General features: G+C 44.1%; 1 protein-coding gene across 2 annotated transcripts in view; it reads left to right on the top strand.

Moving 5' to 3' along the window:
- The window catches only part of frem1b (Fras1 related extracellular matrix 1b), a 91,473-nt gene extending 77,026 nt beyond the window's left edge, over positions 1-14,447 (top strand). For both annotated transcript variants that reach the window (XM_083788737.1, XM_083788738.1), the window contains 8 exons: positions 287-359; positions 1,138-1,287; positions 1,915-2,273; positions 4,071-4,112; positions 9,484-9,696; positions 10,683-10,801; positions 11,632-11,717; positions 13,504-14,447. In XM_083788737.1, the coding sequence (XP_083644863.1) occupies positions 287-359; positions 1,138-1,287; positions 1,915-2,273; positions 4,071-4,112; positions 9,484-9,696; positions 10,683-10,801; positions 11,632-11,717; positions 13,504-13,706 (1,245 nt within the window). In that variant the 3' untranslated portion in view covers positions 13,707-14,447. The remainder of the gene's footprint in view (positions 1-286; positions 360-1,137; positions 1,288-1,914; positions 2,274-4,070; positions 4,113-9,483; positions 9,697-10,682; positions 10,802-11,631; positions 11,718-13,503) is intronic.
- Positions 14,448-14,650: the final 203 nt, after the last annotated feature.

The following is a 14,650-nucleotide window of genomic DNA, read 5'->3' as shown; positions in this document are numbered from 1 at the left end:
GCTCAAATACCAAATACATACTGGGCCTTGATATGAAAAGGGTTGAAAACCACTGCTTTAGTGTGACGATGACAGGGGGGAAGTGGGGGGGGCTAAGTTTGAATTATGTTTGCCAACACCACTTCATTGTGTACAAACACTGCAGACCTGCCTACACCTTTAACATTAATGCATCCAGATGATACAGCCAGGTAATCACCGATGAATACATGTATCGTTATCATCCGTGTGTCATTTAGGTAATCGCTGATTAATACTTAATTTTATCTACCTCATTATTTTACAGGTGGAGGAAGGCTCAGCTAAAGTGGGCAGAGATTTCACACACAGCACAGCCAGCCTGATCCAGTTTGACCCAGGTGTGTGTGTGTGTGTGTGTGTGTGTGTGTGTGCGTGCGTGCGTGCGTGCGTGCGTGCGTGCGTGCGTGCGTGCGTGCGTGCGTGCGTGCGTGCGTGCGTGCGTGCGTGCGTGTTCTGTTGATCTGTGTGTGCGTGGGGGGCACCAACGTCTGAGGTAATTTAGACTTAATTTTTTCATGGAATTTTATTAAAGTTAAAACTGTGTTCCAAAAACAAATGATCCTGGCGGTTTTACTCAATGTGATTGCATCCAAATGAGTAAACTTTACTAGAAAGAGACTGTATAGTATTGAATATATATATATATATATATATATATATATATATATATTCTCTTGAGAGCGTAACATGAAACCCTTATGGGTCCATTTGGTTTCATTTTAAGTCTCTCAAGCTCTCAAGCTTGTAGATCAGCTATTTTCGGGGTGCAACCCTGCACTCTTATATCTACTGGAGATGCGGCGTAACAACATGGATTTTGAAACAAATTAGTTCAGGAGACTTCGGAAAAACAATTCTCCTGAATGCTGGCTTCCGGCATGGCATGGGAAGGAGAGGCATTTGCATTTCTTTCACCATAGTAAATGCATGCATTTGTGGTCTGGAGAGGGCAGTTGTTTTACAGACGGGTAAAAGGGCAGGGGCTGAAGCCCCCTTTGATATCTGTGTGCATGTCCCTGGACCTTGATAAGGGGTTGAAAACCACCGCTCTATTATAATCTATAATAGCGCACCGAACTTCACAGACAACATTTCTTTGCACCTCCTCCAAATCAGGGGTGAATGTGAAAACGTGGAGTGTGTTCCTGGAGGCGGACGGACTGGAAGAAAACCACGAGAGCTTCAGCGTGTTTCTGAAGAACCCCCAGAATGCACTGCTGGGACACACGAGCTCCGCTAGCGTGGAGATCATTGACCCGAGAGAAGGTGAGTAGGGTTACATCCCCCAAATATACTTACAGTACCAAAAGGGGTTACCAACGACTAATGGCTCACTTTTCTTCCTTTCATAGCATACTCCGCCCTCCCTCCGTCGCCCTCTCTCTCTCTCTCTCTCTCTCTCTCTCTCTCTCTCTTGCACCCACGCACGCACACGCACACACTCACACTCACACTCACACACACACACACACACACACACACACACTCTCACACACACACACACACACACACACACACACACACACACACACACACACACACACACACACACACACACACACACACACATTTTGAACATATAGGGAACCAGCACTCTCTAAATGTCACAGACCACAGAAATGAATAATTTCACTATTTTCTAAACTCCTGTATCTCGGCAAGACATTCTTCGATAAGCCGTATCTCCTAAACATGATGGATCAGACTGAACAACCAATATGTCAATTTGAAGCTATGGTTCCCTGCTTTCATATGACATACTTACAATGACTTACTGTTTGTCAGGGTGGGTTAATTTTTTTTATTTCATCTGGCAGTGAATGAGTTTAATGTAGGAGGATTAGTCATGTTTGCAATCTCTCTCTCTCTCTCTCTCTCTCTCTCTCTCATCAGGGATGTGTGACCCAGAGGACCTGATGGTGAGCAAGGAGGAGCGGACACGCCCCCTTCCTCCACCTCCTCCCCCCAGGCAGAAGGAGGAGGAGGAGCAGCAGGAGGTGGAGGCGGAGGATCCAATCACAGACATCGAGGCGGAGGTGCTGTGGGAGAGCCGGTCCCAGGCCCCTCCCCACCGTCCCCGTGGAGACGTCCCGGACCGCTACAACGACCATGGAGACCCCGTCCTCCAGGACCAGCCAGGCTCTGCCGGCCACACCCTCAGCCACACCCAACTCCACCCCGGCATACCTTCACTGGCCACCAGGGGCAGCGGCGGCGCACACAGGGTCCGAGCCGGAGCTCCACAGACCAGGGTTCGTTTTTGGTCGCAGATCATTTTGTATTGGTCTCTCGGGTCAACAAAAAAAATGTTTCCAGCATATACATAAATATTTACAGTATATTATTTCAAAAGATCAATAATCAAAATATCAAGAATAATTCTAATTGTTCAAGAGTATTTTATGTATTAGTGTTGTCGAAAATATCGATATATCGATAAATATCGATTCTGAACATTCTAAACGGTTCAATATGACTTGTTCATTGTATCGACGTATCGATACTCTATTTCTCCCGTTGACAAGATATGCATGGCCACGTGGGCACACAGCCGCACACAGCCCCTGCCCTGGCTGGCTACTCCTCCTCCTGACTCGCTCACTCTGCTGCTGCAGTTTTTTTCCCCTCATGTCCTCCGCTCTGTGTTCTATAACTTTACTCCTAGTTAGCCTCATATTTCTAAGCTCGTTACGATGGCAAGTGTGGGCCCTTCGCAGCCTGTTCTGCTAGATAAAGAGAAAGGCAGAAGTACGGATTTGAATCTGATGGACACGGAAAACCAAAGGACATATACAGACCCATGTGTTAGAGATGCCACCGTGTTGTGCCGACAAAATGAGCTAACACGAGCAGCTTAGCAAAGCACCTGCAGGATAAACACCAAGACCTTCACAAACAGTTCAAAGAGGTTGGTAACTTGACTTGTGTGTTATAGTTATAATATGTCGGTGTTTGTGTGTACTGTGTGTCGTCCTACGATGGCTAAAGCTGTTGCTAATGTTACGACGGTTTGGTAAAGCTAGCGCTAAGCTATCGCTAAGCTATCGCTAATCAACGTTAGGTTGCATTGCGGTCTACAGAGGAGGGTACGGAAGCGTGTGTGTGTGTGTGTGTGTGTGTGTGTGTGTGTGTGTGTGTGTGTGTGTGTGTGTGTGTGTGTGCGCGTGCGTGCATGTGTGTGTGCGTGTGTACCGGATATACTGTAGGCTAGCCTAGTAGCCTTAGACCGGATGCATTGGTTAATATATGAATAGAAACCAAGATGATGTGGTGAATAATACTGAATAGTATATGGTCAGAAAATAATGAACTGTTTACTGTTGTGCTTTACTATTACGTGTACTTTGGATTATTTTTAATCAATAAGATCATAGTTATTTTAAAGGCCTAATTTAAAGTGGAAACACTAAATAAATGTTTAGAAATAGTTAAAATAAAAACAATCCATTCTGTTATATTTCTTTTAGCACCAGAGAGAAGAAGCTGCGGAGAAGAAAACAAAGCAAAGACAACGCCACAACTTAAAGTAGCACATTGACATGTTGGTGTTCCTAGCACAAAATATAGTAATTTTGTTGCATATTGAAAATGCTTTAGATTGCATTGTTGCACAGTTGCATTTTTTATTTATTTTCAATTGCCGTAAAGTGCCTTTTCAATATAACTGCTATAATTGTTTTCATTGTTGATTGTTGTAATGTTCATATTCTATATTTCTATGGTATGAAATTGCACAGCTTTTATTTGTACTTATATTACGTTAAAATCTCAGAGGATTTTCAAAAAGCACTACCTCAAGTTCTGTATTTCTCTTGAAATAAAAATATTATTTTGCACTAAAATCACTGTGGTTGCGTGGTATCGAAAATGGTATTGAAATATCAATACTTTTCAGAATATCGTATTGAAGTGTAAAATCCAGCATCGTGACAACACTAATATATATATATACATTCCAAAAAGTCTAGGAAGTAGTGTAAATAGCAGATCTAGATGTGTATAAATAAATTAAGGTTAATTGATTGAAACATTTTTCTTGGCATCTGTAGATCCAGCAGTCTGGACAGAAGACTGAAGAAAGAGTCTGGACGGTAAGACGACTGTCAGTTTATATTAGAAACACATCAGAAGTTCATAAACCAGTAACTTTACAATTACTAAGGAATCCAGTGAGATTATATTACCAGTAAGACGCTTGAGGGCGAGAAGAGACCTCGAGGTCGCGTGCACGCATCCGCCTGGGTGACGGCAGACTACTGGGCGAGTGCTGGCGCTTTGGCATGGAGGGTCAGATCAACATAATGGAATGAATTATGTACTGGCCATATATGGAGTGTGTTTTGAGTGTACAGGTTTTGATGAGGTCAGTGTCATGGTTTGAGTCTCCCCCTGTCTGTATTCCCACTTCGGCCACTCCCTCCCATTTCCTCACTTCAGTCCTAGTTACATACCTGGTTCCACTCACATCACCCCAGCCCATTACAAACATGTTCACACTGATACAATCGACCCACCACCTATAAGACTGGACTCTGCACACACACATTGTCAGTTCATACCTTCCTGTTTTGCTGTTATGCCTTGGAGCTCTTGCCTTGTGTTTAATAAACTTTGTTGGACCTCTGTATCCTGACTTGATGCATTTAATTCTGCTGGTCGTCTCTCTGCATTTGGGTTTGAGTGCATGTGTTTGGCAGTGTTGTGACTAACGCCCTTACATCGCGTTATGTTACATAACGTAACTACTATTTGCAGTAACTTGTAACCTAACGCTTTACATTTCCAATTCCATAACGGCCTTATAGTTATTGTGCGAGCGTTACCCGCGTTATGGCGTTATTGTCAATTTATGTGATCAGTGAAAAGTGATCAGTGAAAAGTCTCGCAGCTCCGTGAGTCTACAGGCGTCTCTGTGCTGCTGACTTGCAGAGACTAGAGAGCTCTCTCTGTGTTGACAGTTTCGTTTGTGCTCTGCTTCTTAACTAACTGCGGGAAAAACACAGATGTACAAGCCCAAAGCGCTGTGCATTGCGACCGGTAGATAACTTGTAGATCTGCTACTTCCAGCGCAGGACGGGCGCATGCTTATGACGCTCTTAAATATGCATCAGCACTCAGCAACGACAACGCACTAGCAGCATAAACCAATCGTCGTCAGACGGAATACACACGCAAATACGAGTCACGACACAAATTTATTGCACATCTGTGCTTGCCTTTCATCCACGCTTCTATATCCTTTTAAATCTCATTTCCCATCCACGGGCACAAGCAGCTTCCACCCGATCAACTAGTTAGCATGGGAGCTAACATTAGTTTAACTCTGGTCCATATCGTTAGAAGCCAAGTAGTCCTCCTAATAACACTGGTACTTTCCATCCGTTCCCCAACCCTCACACTCGATGTTGCGTCTGCCCGTGTTTAATGGTCAGGGTTTCACTGTCCACAGCAGGCAGACCAGTCAAAACTATGCACTTCCCAAAACTCACAAGACATGCCAGCCACCACCTATAAGTTCAAACCGTTACACACCTCTAGAATATTTGTTTCCCCAGCTATCTCATTCCACTTAAATTTATTTTATTCCATAGTCTTAGTTTTTCTCTAATAAAGTAGTTTTTATTTGTTTTCTCATGTTCCCCTTGAAAAGCGTCTTTAAGTACTCAGAGAAGCATTATATAAATAATATTATCACTATTATTATTACTACTTTTTTAATTGCCTATGCTTATATGTAGTCACTATTCATTGATTCACTCGTATCCAAATCCATTCGAAAAAAAGCTCACTGATGATCAGGTCAAATAGGCCTATTGATATGCAATTAATTGAGATTAATTAATCACAAAAAACCTTCTTTTAAATCGTTTTTTATATTATTATTTTTTAAAGTAAAGTAAAGTAAAGTAGTTACTTTCATAATTTAATGTAAAGTAAAGTAACAAATTACTTTTTTAGATAAGTAACGATAACTATAATTCCTTACTTTTTAAAAGTAACTTCCCCAACACTGGTGTTTGGTCCGACGGAGCATTGGTCCGATCGACAACCTACCTCAAACCCTAACCCTAACCTCCCCCGGGGCAGCACACCTAAACCTAACCCCAACCCTCTCCCGACCCCCAGCGCACCTCGGACCATCCGTCGGATCATAGTATGCCTCCCTTTGGGTTCAGAACTTTATTCTACCGTGACAGTATTAACTGACCATTATGAACCCAGCAGAGTTAAAACTTTTTCACAGAAGGGTGGCGGACTTTGACTGTTTGGTTGATCGTTTTATGGCCTCTCTTCTTAACCTGCGTGCTGTAGTTGAGGGGGAGATTTCTAACCAGCAGCATGTGTTTAAAGATAGGCATTGGGTCAGCCATTTTGTGCCCCACTTGGATGTTGTCCGTAGGAAGTGAGACCAGCTTACCTCATACTTCCCAGCAAACTCCTCGCTCCATTAGGCTCGGAGTCTTGAGCCTGCAGCCTGCCAGCCATGATAATGACCAGCAGAAAACCAAGCCATTAGACGTATTGTCTTATTTCTGCAAACATGCAAAAATACCCATTTATTTATTCAGCGCCACCTCATGCCCCATATCCTTATCTGGGCACACGCCTGGCTCTGGGAGGTCCCCGTAGTGCCACCAAACGGGGCAAAATCTCCCGGGATCACCAAGCCACCAAGCCTACCCGGCCAGCAATCTCTAGCCTGGAGTCAGCCCCTGCTCGGCCTCGGAGACCTCCGGTGTCTGCAGCTCCCCCTGCAACACTGCCTCCTGTGTCTGCAGTTCCACCTGCTGCACTGCCACCAGTCCCGCCTCCGGTGCCTCCAGTCCCGCCTCCAGTGCCTGTAGCCCTGCCTGCAGTTCCACCTGCAGTCCAGTCTCCTGAATCTGCAGCATCCTCCTCGTCTCCTGGGTGTGCAGTATCCTCAGTGGTCCCGTCTCCTGAATCTGCAGCATCCTACTCATCTCCAGGGTGTGCAGCATCCTACTCACCTCCTGAGTCTGCAGCTTTGCCTGCAGCCCCACCTCCTGTGTCTGCAGCTCCGCCTGCAGCCCCACCTCCTGAGTCTGCAGCTCCGCCTGCAGCCCCACCTCCTGAGTCTGCAGCTCCGCCTGCAGCCTCACCTCCTGAGTCTGCAGCTCCGTCTGCAGCCCCACCTCCTGAGTCTGCAGCTCCGCCTGCAGCCCTCCCTCCTGAGTCTGCAGCTCTGCCTGCAGCCCTCCATCCTGAGTCTGCAGCTCCGCCTGCAGCCTCACCTCCTGAGTCTGCAGCTCCGTCTGCAGCCCCACCTCCTGAGTCTGCAGCTCCGCCTGCAGCCCTCCCTCCTGAGTCTGCAGCTCCGCCTGCAGCCCTCCATCCTGAGACTACAGCTCCGCCTGCAGCCCTCCATCCTGTGTCTGCAGCCCTCCCTCCTGAGTCTGCAGCTCTGCCTGCAGCCCTCCCTCCTGAGTCTACAGCTCCGCCTGCAGCCCTCCCTCCTGAGCCTGCAGCTCTGCCGGCAGCCCTCCCTCCTGAGTCTGCAGCTCCGCTTGTAGCCCTCCCTCCTGTATCTGCAGCAATGACGCCTGCAGCATCTCCTGTGGCTCCGCATGCAGCATCCCTGGCGTCACCTCCAGCATCACGTCCAGTGCCTGCAGTATCCCTGGCGTCTCCTCCAGCGCCTGCAGCATCCCTGGCGTCACCTCCAGCACCTGCAGCATTCTTGGCGTCACCTGCAGCATCCCTGCCATCGCCTCCCAAGTTCTCTGCAGCATCCATGGCGTCGCCTCTCAAGTTCTCTGCCTCGTCTCGGCCTCCAGGCCGCCCTCACGATGACGTCTTGTCCGCCTCGTCTCGGCCTCCCGGCCGACCTCCAGACGATGCCTCCTTCATCTCGTCTCTGCCTCCCGGCCGTAACCTGCTCAGCCCTGGTCCATCCTCCAGGCCGTCCACCTGAGGGTCAGGTTCCCGGATCCCTTTGTTCTGGTGCCACGGACGCCGGGCGTGGCTGATTTTAAATGGTTAAATGGTCTAGTGTTTAAATGGATAGGTATCAGTCAAAAGGGAGACATCGAAGACAATTTACAATTTAGGCATTTAGCAGACGCTCTTAATCCAGAGTGACTTACATTAAGCAAGAACAAAAAAAAAGCATGGGAATACATCACATATATAAAAAGCATTTATCATGAAACATGCGTAAGCTAAGAACGTAACAGTGGAATATTTATATCATGAAACTATACAAACTATACATATATACTATACTATACATATGTACTATGAAGTGCTATGACTACATGCACTGCAATTATAGTGCTGTCTACATGACATGCTATAAGAAGAGGAAGGATGGTTGGGGAAGGATCAACATATGGAATGTCAGAACAGGTTCTGACATACAGGTATATCCTTATATGGAGATCTAAGGGTTTGAGGTCAGATGTAGAGTTGCTGACCAATATTGATGATATCAGGGATCTCCATATATGGGCTTAATTGCGACAGCACGTCACATTTACTATGACATCAGGGACCTGGGCACCATATATGGGGGCTTGCCCCATGTATGGGAATTTTGCGTGATCCACTGACTGACTGACGGGAAATGCACAATTTCATCGTAAATGTGACCTGCGGTCGCAATAAGCCATGACGTTTATTGAAGTTTACATTAGAAGTTTGTATTATAATTATAAACCATGAAGTTTACATTTAAAGTAGAATTCCATAATATAAGTCTTTCTTACCTTTATGTGTAGTTCCAGAGGTCCAGGTGTTATTTTGTGCAAAAGTATAGTATTGGCTATTTCCCATACCATAAGCCCTCAATGAATTGCATGGAATTGCATTGAAGTGAATGGGGCTATGGGGTGTTGTGCTAATTCGCTTATTTCCATCGATCAAAAAAAAAAAAAAAAATTATATATCCTCTCTTCATAATGTAAATAGTATCCCAAGCGGCACACTTTACTACTTATTTTGATGGAAATAAGCAAATTAGCATAAAAACCCAACCCCCATTGAGGGCTTATGGTAGGGGAAATAGCCAATAATGCACTTTTGCACAAAATAATACCCGGACCTCTTTGGTGGGGACCTAACAACTACAAATAAAGGTAAGGAAGCCTTCTAGTATGGAATGATCCTTTAAGACCAGGAAGTTTACATTAGAAGCTATACATTTACAAGCCAGGAAAGTTGAAATTGGAAACCTGTCAGTTTATATTTAAACGTCATCTGCCGTTAGTATCTGTACTATATATGTATGTATGGCCATAAAGACGATATTAACTTTAGTAAACGTATGCATGACCAGTTTGCTATTATTTAAAGAGGTGTTCACAAACGTAATGCAATTTTGGTCTAAAATGTTGTTACAGCAAGTCCAAGTTGTCTGTAGCAGGCACTCAGATTGTGCCCAAATTTGATCATGCCTCAAGTTACTCGATCAGAGAGATCATTGTTTGCACACTGTTCCATCAGTTCCACAGTCTGACATCTCTGAGGCTGGAGGAGGAGGTGGAGCCTGCTCCCCAGGTGTTCCCTGGACTCCAGGTGAGTCTGCAGGGGGAGGGGCCTGATCCCCAGGTGTTCCCTGGACTCCAGCAGGAGGTTGGAGGTCAGGGGTTTAGGGATCAACCTCAGATGGACAGCCCAGAATTACCCAGAGGCCACCCTGTCACCAGGCAACATAAGGTAGGCACCTGGAATACTCTTAGGATCAAATTGCAGCTTCTCTGTTTCTGTAAAAATAGGGAACAACCTGGAACTTCAGGGGCAAGGTGGCACAGTCAATAGCGCTGTCACCTCACAGCTAGGTCTGATGCCCGCTGTGGGCACTGGTGGGGGGGGGGCATCAGTGACCATACCCTAGGCGGGGTTGGCTAAAGCCAAAAGGGCCTTTCTTCTTTTATGTGTTTTGTGGCTTTCGCCTATATTATATATATTTTTATGGAGGGACTGACAGGCTAACAAGAAATGGGGCGAGAGAGGGGTGAAAGACTTGCAGTAAAGGCCGTCAAGATCGGGAGTCAAACCCGCGGCACACTGCCAGACTGGATTACCAGCCAAGGTGCCTGGACCGCTGAGACATGTTGATTTGTCCCTGTCAAATAAATAAATAAAATTAATAAATACACGCTATGGGTGCCTGATGGAGGGGAAAGGAACTTGTTAAAATAACTTCCATCACGCGCTACCTCCAACGGGGGAAACTTTCCCCTGTGAGGTGAAAATAAGCGGCTTGGACGCTCATGCATTGAAGGAAGTCCGTTGCTCTCCCCAGGTTGGTGGTAGCGCCCAGGATTACATAATATTGACATTGGGTGGGAAAATTGGTTGCAACAATTGGGGGATAATTTTATAACCTGGAATCATATCTTTGCATATTTATTCCATATTTTAACCTTTTGTTAAAATTTTGGACACGTGAGCGTAATGTAACCAATAACCATAATGTACCTATAATACTTGTGTCCTTGTATGTATTTCCTTTGTGTGGAAATAAATGCATGGTTGAAATGTGCGTGTGTGTGTGTGTGTGTGTGTGTGTGTGTGTGTGTGTGTGTGTGTGTGTGTGTGTGCGTGTGCGTGTGTGTGTGTGTGTGTGTGTGTGTGTGTGTGTGTGTGTGTGTGTGTGTGTGTGTGTGTGTGTGTGTGCGTGCGTGCGTGCGTGCGTGCAGACGGTCCAGCCAGTGGTCAGTGGGTGTCCAGACGGTTGGACTCATTACAGGAGACAATGCTACCTGCAGGGTCCAGGAGTGGCCACTTGGGGCAGCGCTCAGCGGGCCTGTTCACTGCTGTAAGCAAACACACTTTATAACCCGACTTTCACATTTGGACCACCAGAGTGACTGAAGTAAGGCCAGCTATACCATACAAGCTCACTTACGGTCAAAAATACTTTATTGGCTACTGCCTTTTTTAAAGTTTTAAAATAGTGAGTAAGGGATTACAAGTATAATATTTGCCTCTGAAATTTAGTGGAGTAGAACATCTGACGTACTGTACAGTACATGTACTTAGTTACTTTCCACCACTGCTGTCATATTACTATACTATATATAGTATATATAGTACTAAATATACTGAATATACTGTTCACTGCACTTCATATTTCACAGCATGTTTGACAGGGGACGGGGTCAAACAACATGTCCCTACACGGACAAATGTGTCCGTTGCAAAGACTTTGTCTTGTCCGTGGCAAATTTGAGATTTTCTACTTTACACACCATTATAATTTTTATATTTTAGTCACAAGACCCAATTACTGAATGCCAAGACTCCAAGTTTTATTCAGAATATGTACTGATTTACTATGACACTATATGGCACATTATGAGTTTATTATGGTTCTCAAATGTTTTACTTGTAAGGACCCCCTTAACTCTGATAGGGTACCAATGGAACCAAATGGACTCATTTACGGGTCCATTTGGTTCCAATTTGGTGCACTCTCAGAGTTACAGAACTGTCATGGTCCTAAGTAGGCCAACTACTCTTACAGGTAAATGTGTTTCTGGTAATATTATTGTCCACTCATTTTGTATGTCTGTGGCAAAACAAAAAAAAAATATTGACAAAAATGTCCATCACAAGCCAACCCTGGTACTGTGTTGTGTCTTACAGATCAGACAGTAACCTGGTCAGTGTACATTCTACCAGAGACGTGACCTGGATGTGGAAGTTTGTAGGAAAGAAACCCTTCTGGATCGGTGAGAAACCCCTTCACTGCAGTGTTGTTTTTGGCAGCAAATTTCAATTTTTCTTTAGTCATAGGGCTCTATTTTGAAAAACATTTTTGATTAGTTGAAATAGCCAATCTACAAGCTCACAACGTGTCAATGTTGATCGACTAGTTCAACTATTCAAAGAATATTTTCAAAATATTAAAATTCTTGCATATTTAATTTGCTGCCGTTTGCCTTCACACTGTCATCCGCAGCAATTGGAAACGGAGCAGGGGGGACCTTTATCAATGTGTTCCATTCATAAACTAGCCTAGTACACAGTGAAATATATGGTGATACAATTATACTCATAACGTATGTGTCGTGCCGTCTGGGACTGGACCCCCCCCCCCCCCCCCATCAAGTGCGATTGGAAGCGAAGCGAAACCCCCGTTTTTGGGCGGAGTAGAATGCGGTTCTTTGCTGCGCATTAGGATTCGAATGAGCCTTCACACCTGCCAAACAAAGCAAACTTTCGGACAATGCGCAGCAGGATTAGTTTTAAACGCAGTAAAGCTTTCTGGTGTGAATGTCAAATCTTGATTTTATTTACACAGTGTCAGATATTTTCTGATTGTCCTTAGCTGATTGATTGATTGATTGATTGATTGATTGATTGATTGATTGATTGATTGATTGACTGACTGACTGATTGATTGGAAATTGAATTTACAGTATGCAGAATGGATACATTTCAAATGAAAGCACAAGCCAATACAAAAACTGCTACAAGGATGAAAACAGAAAGAGCAACTTGTTTTTGTCACATTTATACGTACAAATATACACTTCTATGAAGAAAAATAAATAAATCATCATTGTATAGAGTAAAAACGGGGAAAACATGTACAGTATAGGAAACTAATACAGTAAGAAAGAAACTAGTTCAACAACTCATACTACCAATTCTTGATTGTGCAGATGTAGTTTATCAGACTGCCCCTAAAACAAACCTTCTTCCCTTGAATTCAGTATACAACCGTTTATGCAGATTTGTCCTTGACTGCCCCTATTTGACCCACCACTGTACCTTGTACGAAAATCTCAACTTACCATCTCCCACCTCAAGAAGACAGCAGCACTATGGCTGCAGTTCGTCTTTAAATGAATTAATTTCAATTATCCACAGTATTTGAAACAGCTTATGATACCATACACTTTTACACATCAACTTAGACATTGCTCACAGGTTTACTTCAATATACCCACATCAGTTGGCAAAAAAATCATTTATGTTCAAAGCTCCTTGTGACTGGAACAATCTATCTGTCCATATTCGTTCAATAACATCTTTTAATTTGTTTAAAACTGTGCTGTCCCCTCATCTGGAGACTCCCTTTTCATGCTTTCACTAATCATCACTGTAGCAGATCCATGATGCAATGATCCATGTGTTAGTCTACGTTATGTCCATGTTATGTGAAATGTTTTTTTTGTTGTTTGTTTCTTGTTTATCTAGGAATTGTATTGTTTTGTCTGGTTGAATTGTTTGTAAAAAGTGTCTTTATGTATGAAGTGTATTTTGTGAATTGCGGACCCCCTTGAAAACGAGATGGTTCATCTCAAGGGATTGTTCCTAATAAAGAATTTCAGAGAGACAAAAAATGTGTAACTTATTTACAGGGGCCAGTTTCGAATCGCAGCCGTCCACAGGTGATCTTTGAAGGAGTCTATAGGATTCACATGTTGCCGTTGGTAGGGCGTTCCACATTTTAGTGTCATATAGGAGCAAAATGTATTTAACGCCTCTCTTCTCCACGGGGGTTCCCAGGGCTGTCTGGAGGTCCAGGACATTGGGTCTGGTCAGACGGACGTCCGCTGACCTTCTCCCAGCTCCAGCGGCCTGCTCCAGATGTCAGGACCTCCTCCTCCTCCTGTGTGCTGGTTCAAAACCCTCGAACCTGGAGCCCCAAGAGCTGCTCCGCTGAGGCCGGACATCCATACGTCTGCTCAGCGGCACCTCACACTCACTGAGCACACACGCACACAAGCATGGCACACACACATTTTTGAATATGTATAGTTTAATTTGTATTTTTTTAAGCGAACATTTTTAACTCAAATCTTTGCATCTTGGCGGTCCCTGGAACAATATATTTTGAGATGGGACTCCGTCGGTCTGCGGCCAAATAGGCCTACATATAATTTAGGGGGTCCTTAACATGAAGAAGTTTTGAGAACAACACTTTTTTTCTTTCTTTCTTCATTTAACCATTTTTGAAGACATTTGTAGAATCTGCCTCAGGTCTGGAAGGGTTAAAGGACATTTTGTTTGTACTCTCCTTGAGTATTTAGCTTTCGTTGTTGTTGTTGTTGTTTTATTTAGCTCATGGCTTTCTCTCTGGAAACATTTTATGATATTTTAGCTACGGTACAGTATTTGGTTTGGTCACTAAATATGCTCCTCCATTATATCTAAATGTGTTCCCTTTTGGCCACTTGTATATTGTATGTTTAAAACACTGTTTCCCAAATTGTTCGGGACCGTTTTTATTATGTGTGGCCAATTAGGCCTACATCTGGTGACAAAAGATCTCTACTGAATGTTACGGGGGATACTGGGGGGATGTCATACTGTGTGTCGTATAGGCTCAATATGTTTGTCACTTGTTCGAATGCCCCCGCCGCCTTACAAAAATAGCTAAACATTTTCAAACTAAAGAAAGCAGGAAATGAAGAAAAAATAACTCTCATCTTTTACTTTCTCTAATTACAATGTGGAAGAAGGGACATCCGCACACTGCCACTTGCTAGTTCAGAGCAATTTTATTAATTGAGCAACGTTTCGGTCTTGCGACCTTCCTCAGGCTTCCTCAAGACGTCGAAAAATAGACGTCGAAAAATAGACGTCTAAAACACGTCTATTTTTAGACGTGTTTTAGACGTCTGTTTTTAGACGTTTTTTATCCCATTTTTAG

Source organism: Protomyctophum parallelum, assembly GCF_964188405.1.
Source record: "Protomyctophum parallelum genome assembly, chromosome: 18".
Taxonomy (NCBI): domain Eukaryota; kingdom Metazoa; phylum Chordata; class Actinopteri; order Myctophiformes; family Myctophidae; genus Protomyctophum; species Protomyctophum parallelum.
This window is presented reverse-complemented; position numbering and strand designations above follow the sequence as displayed.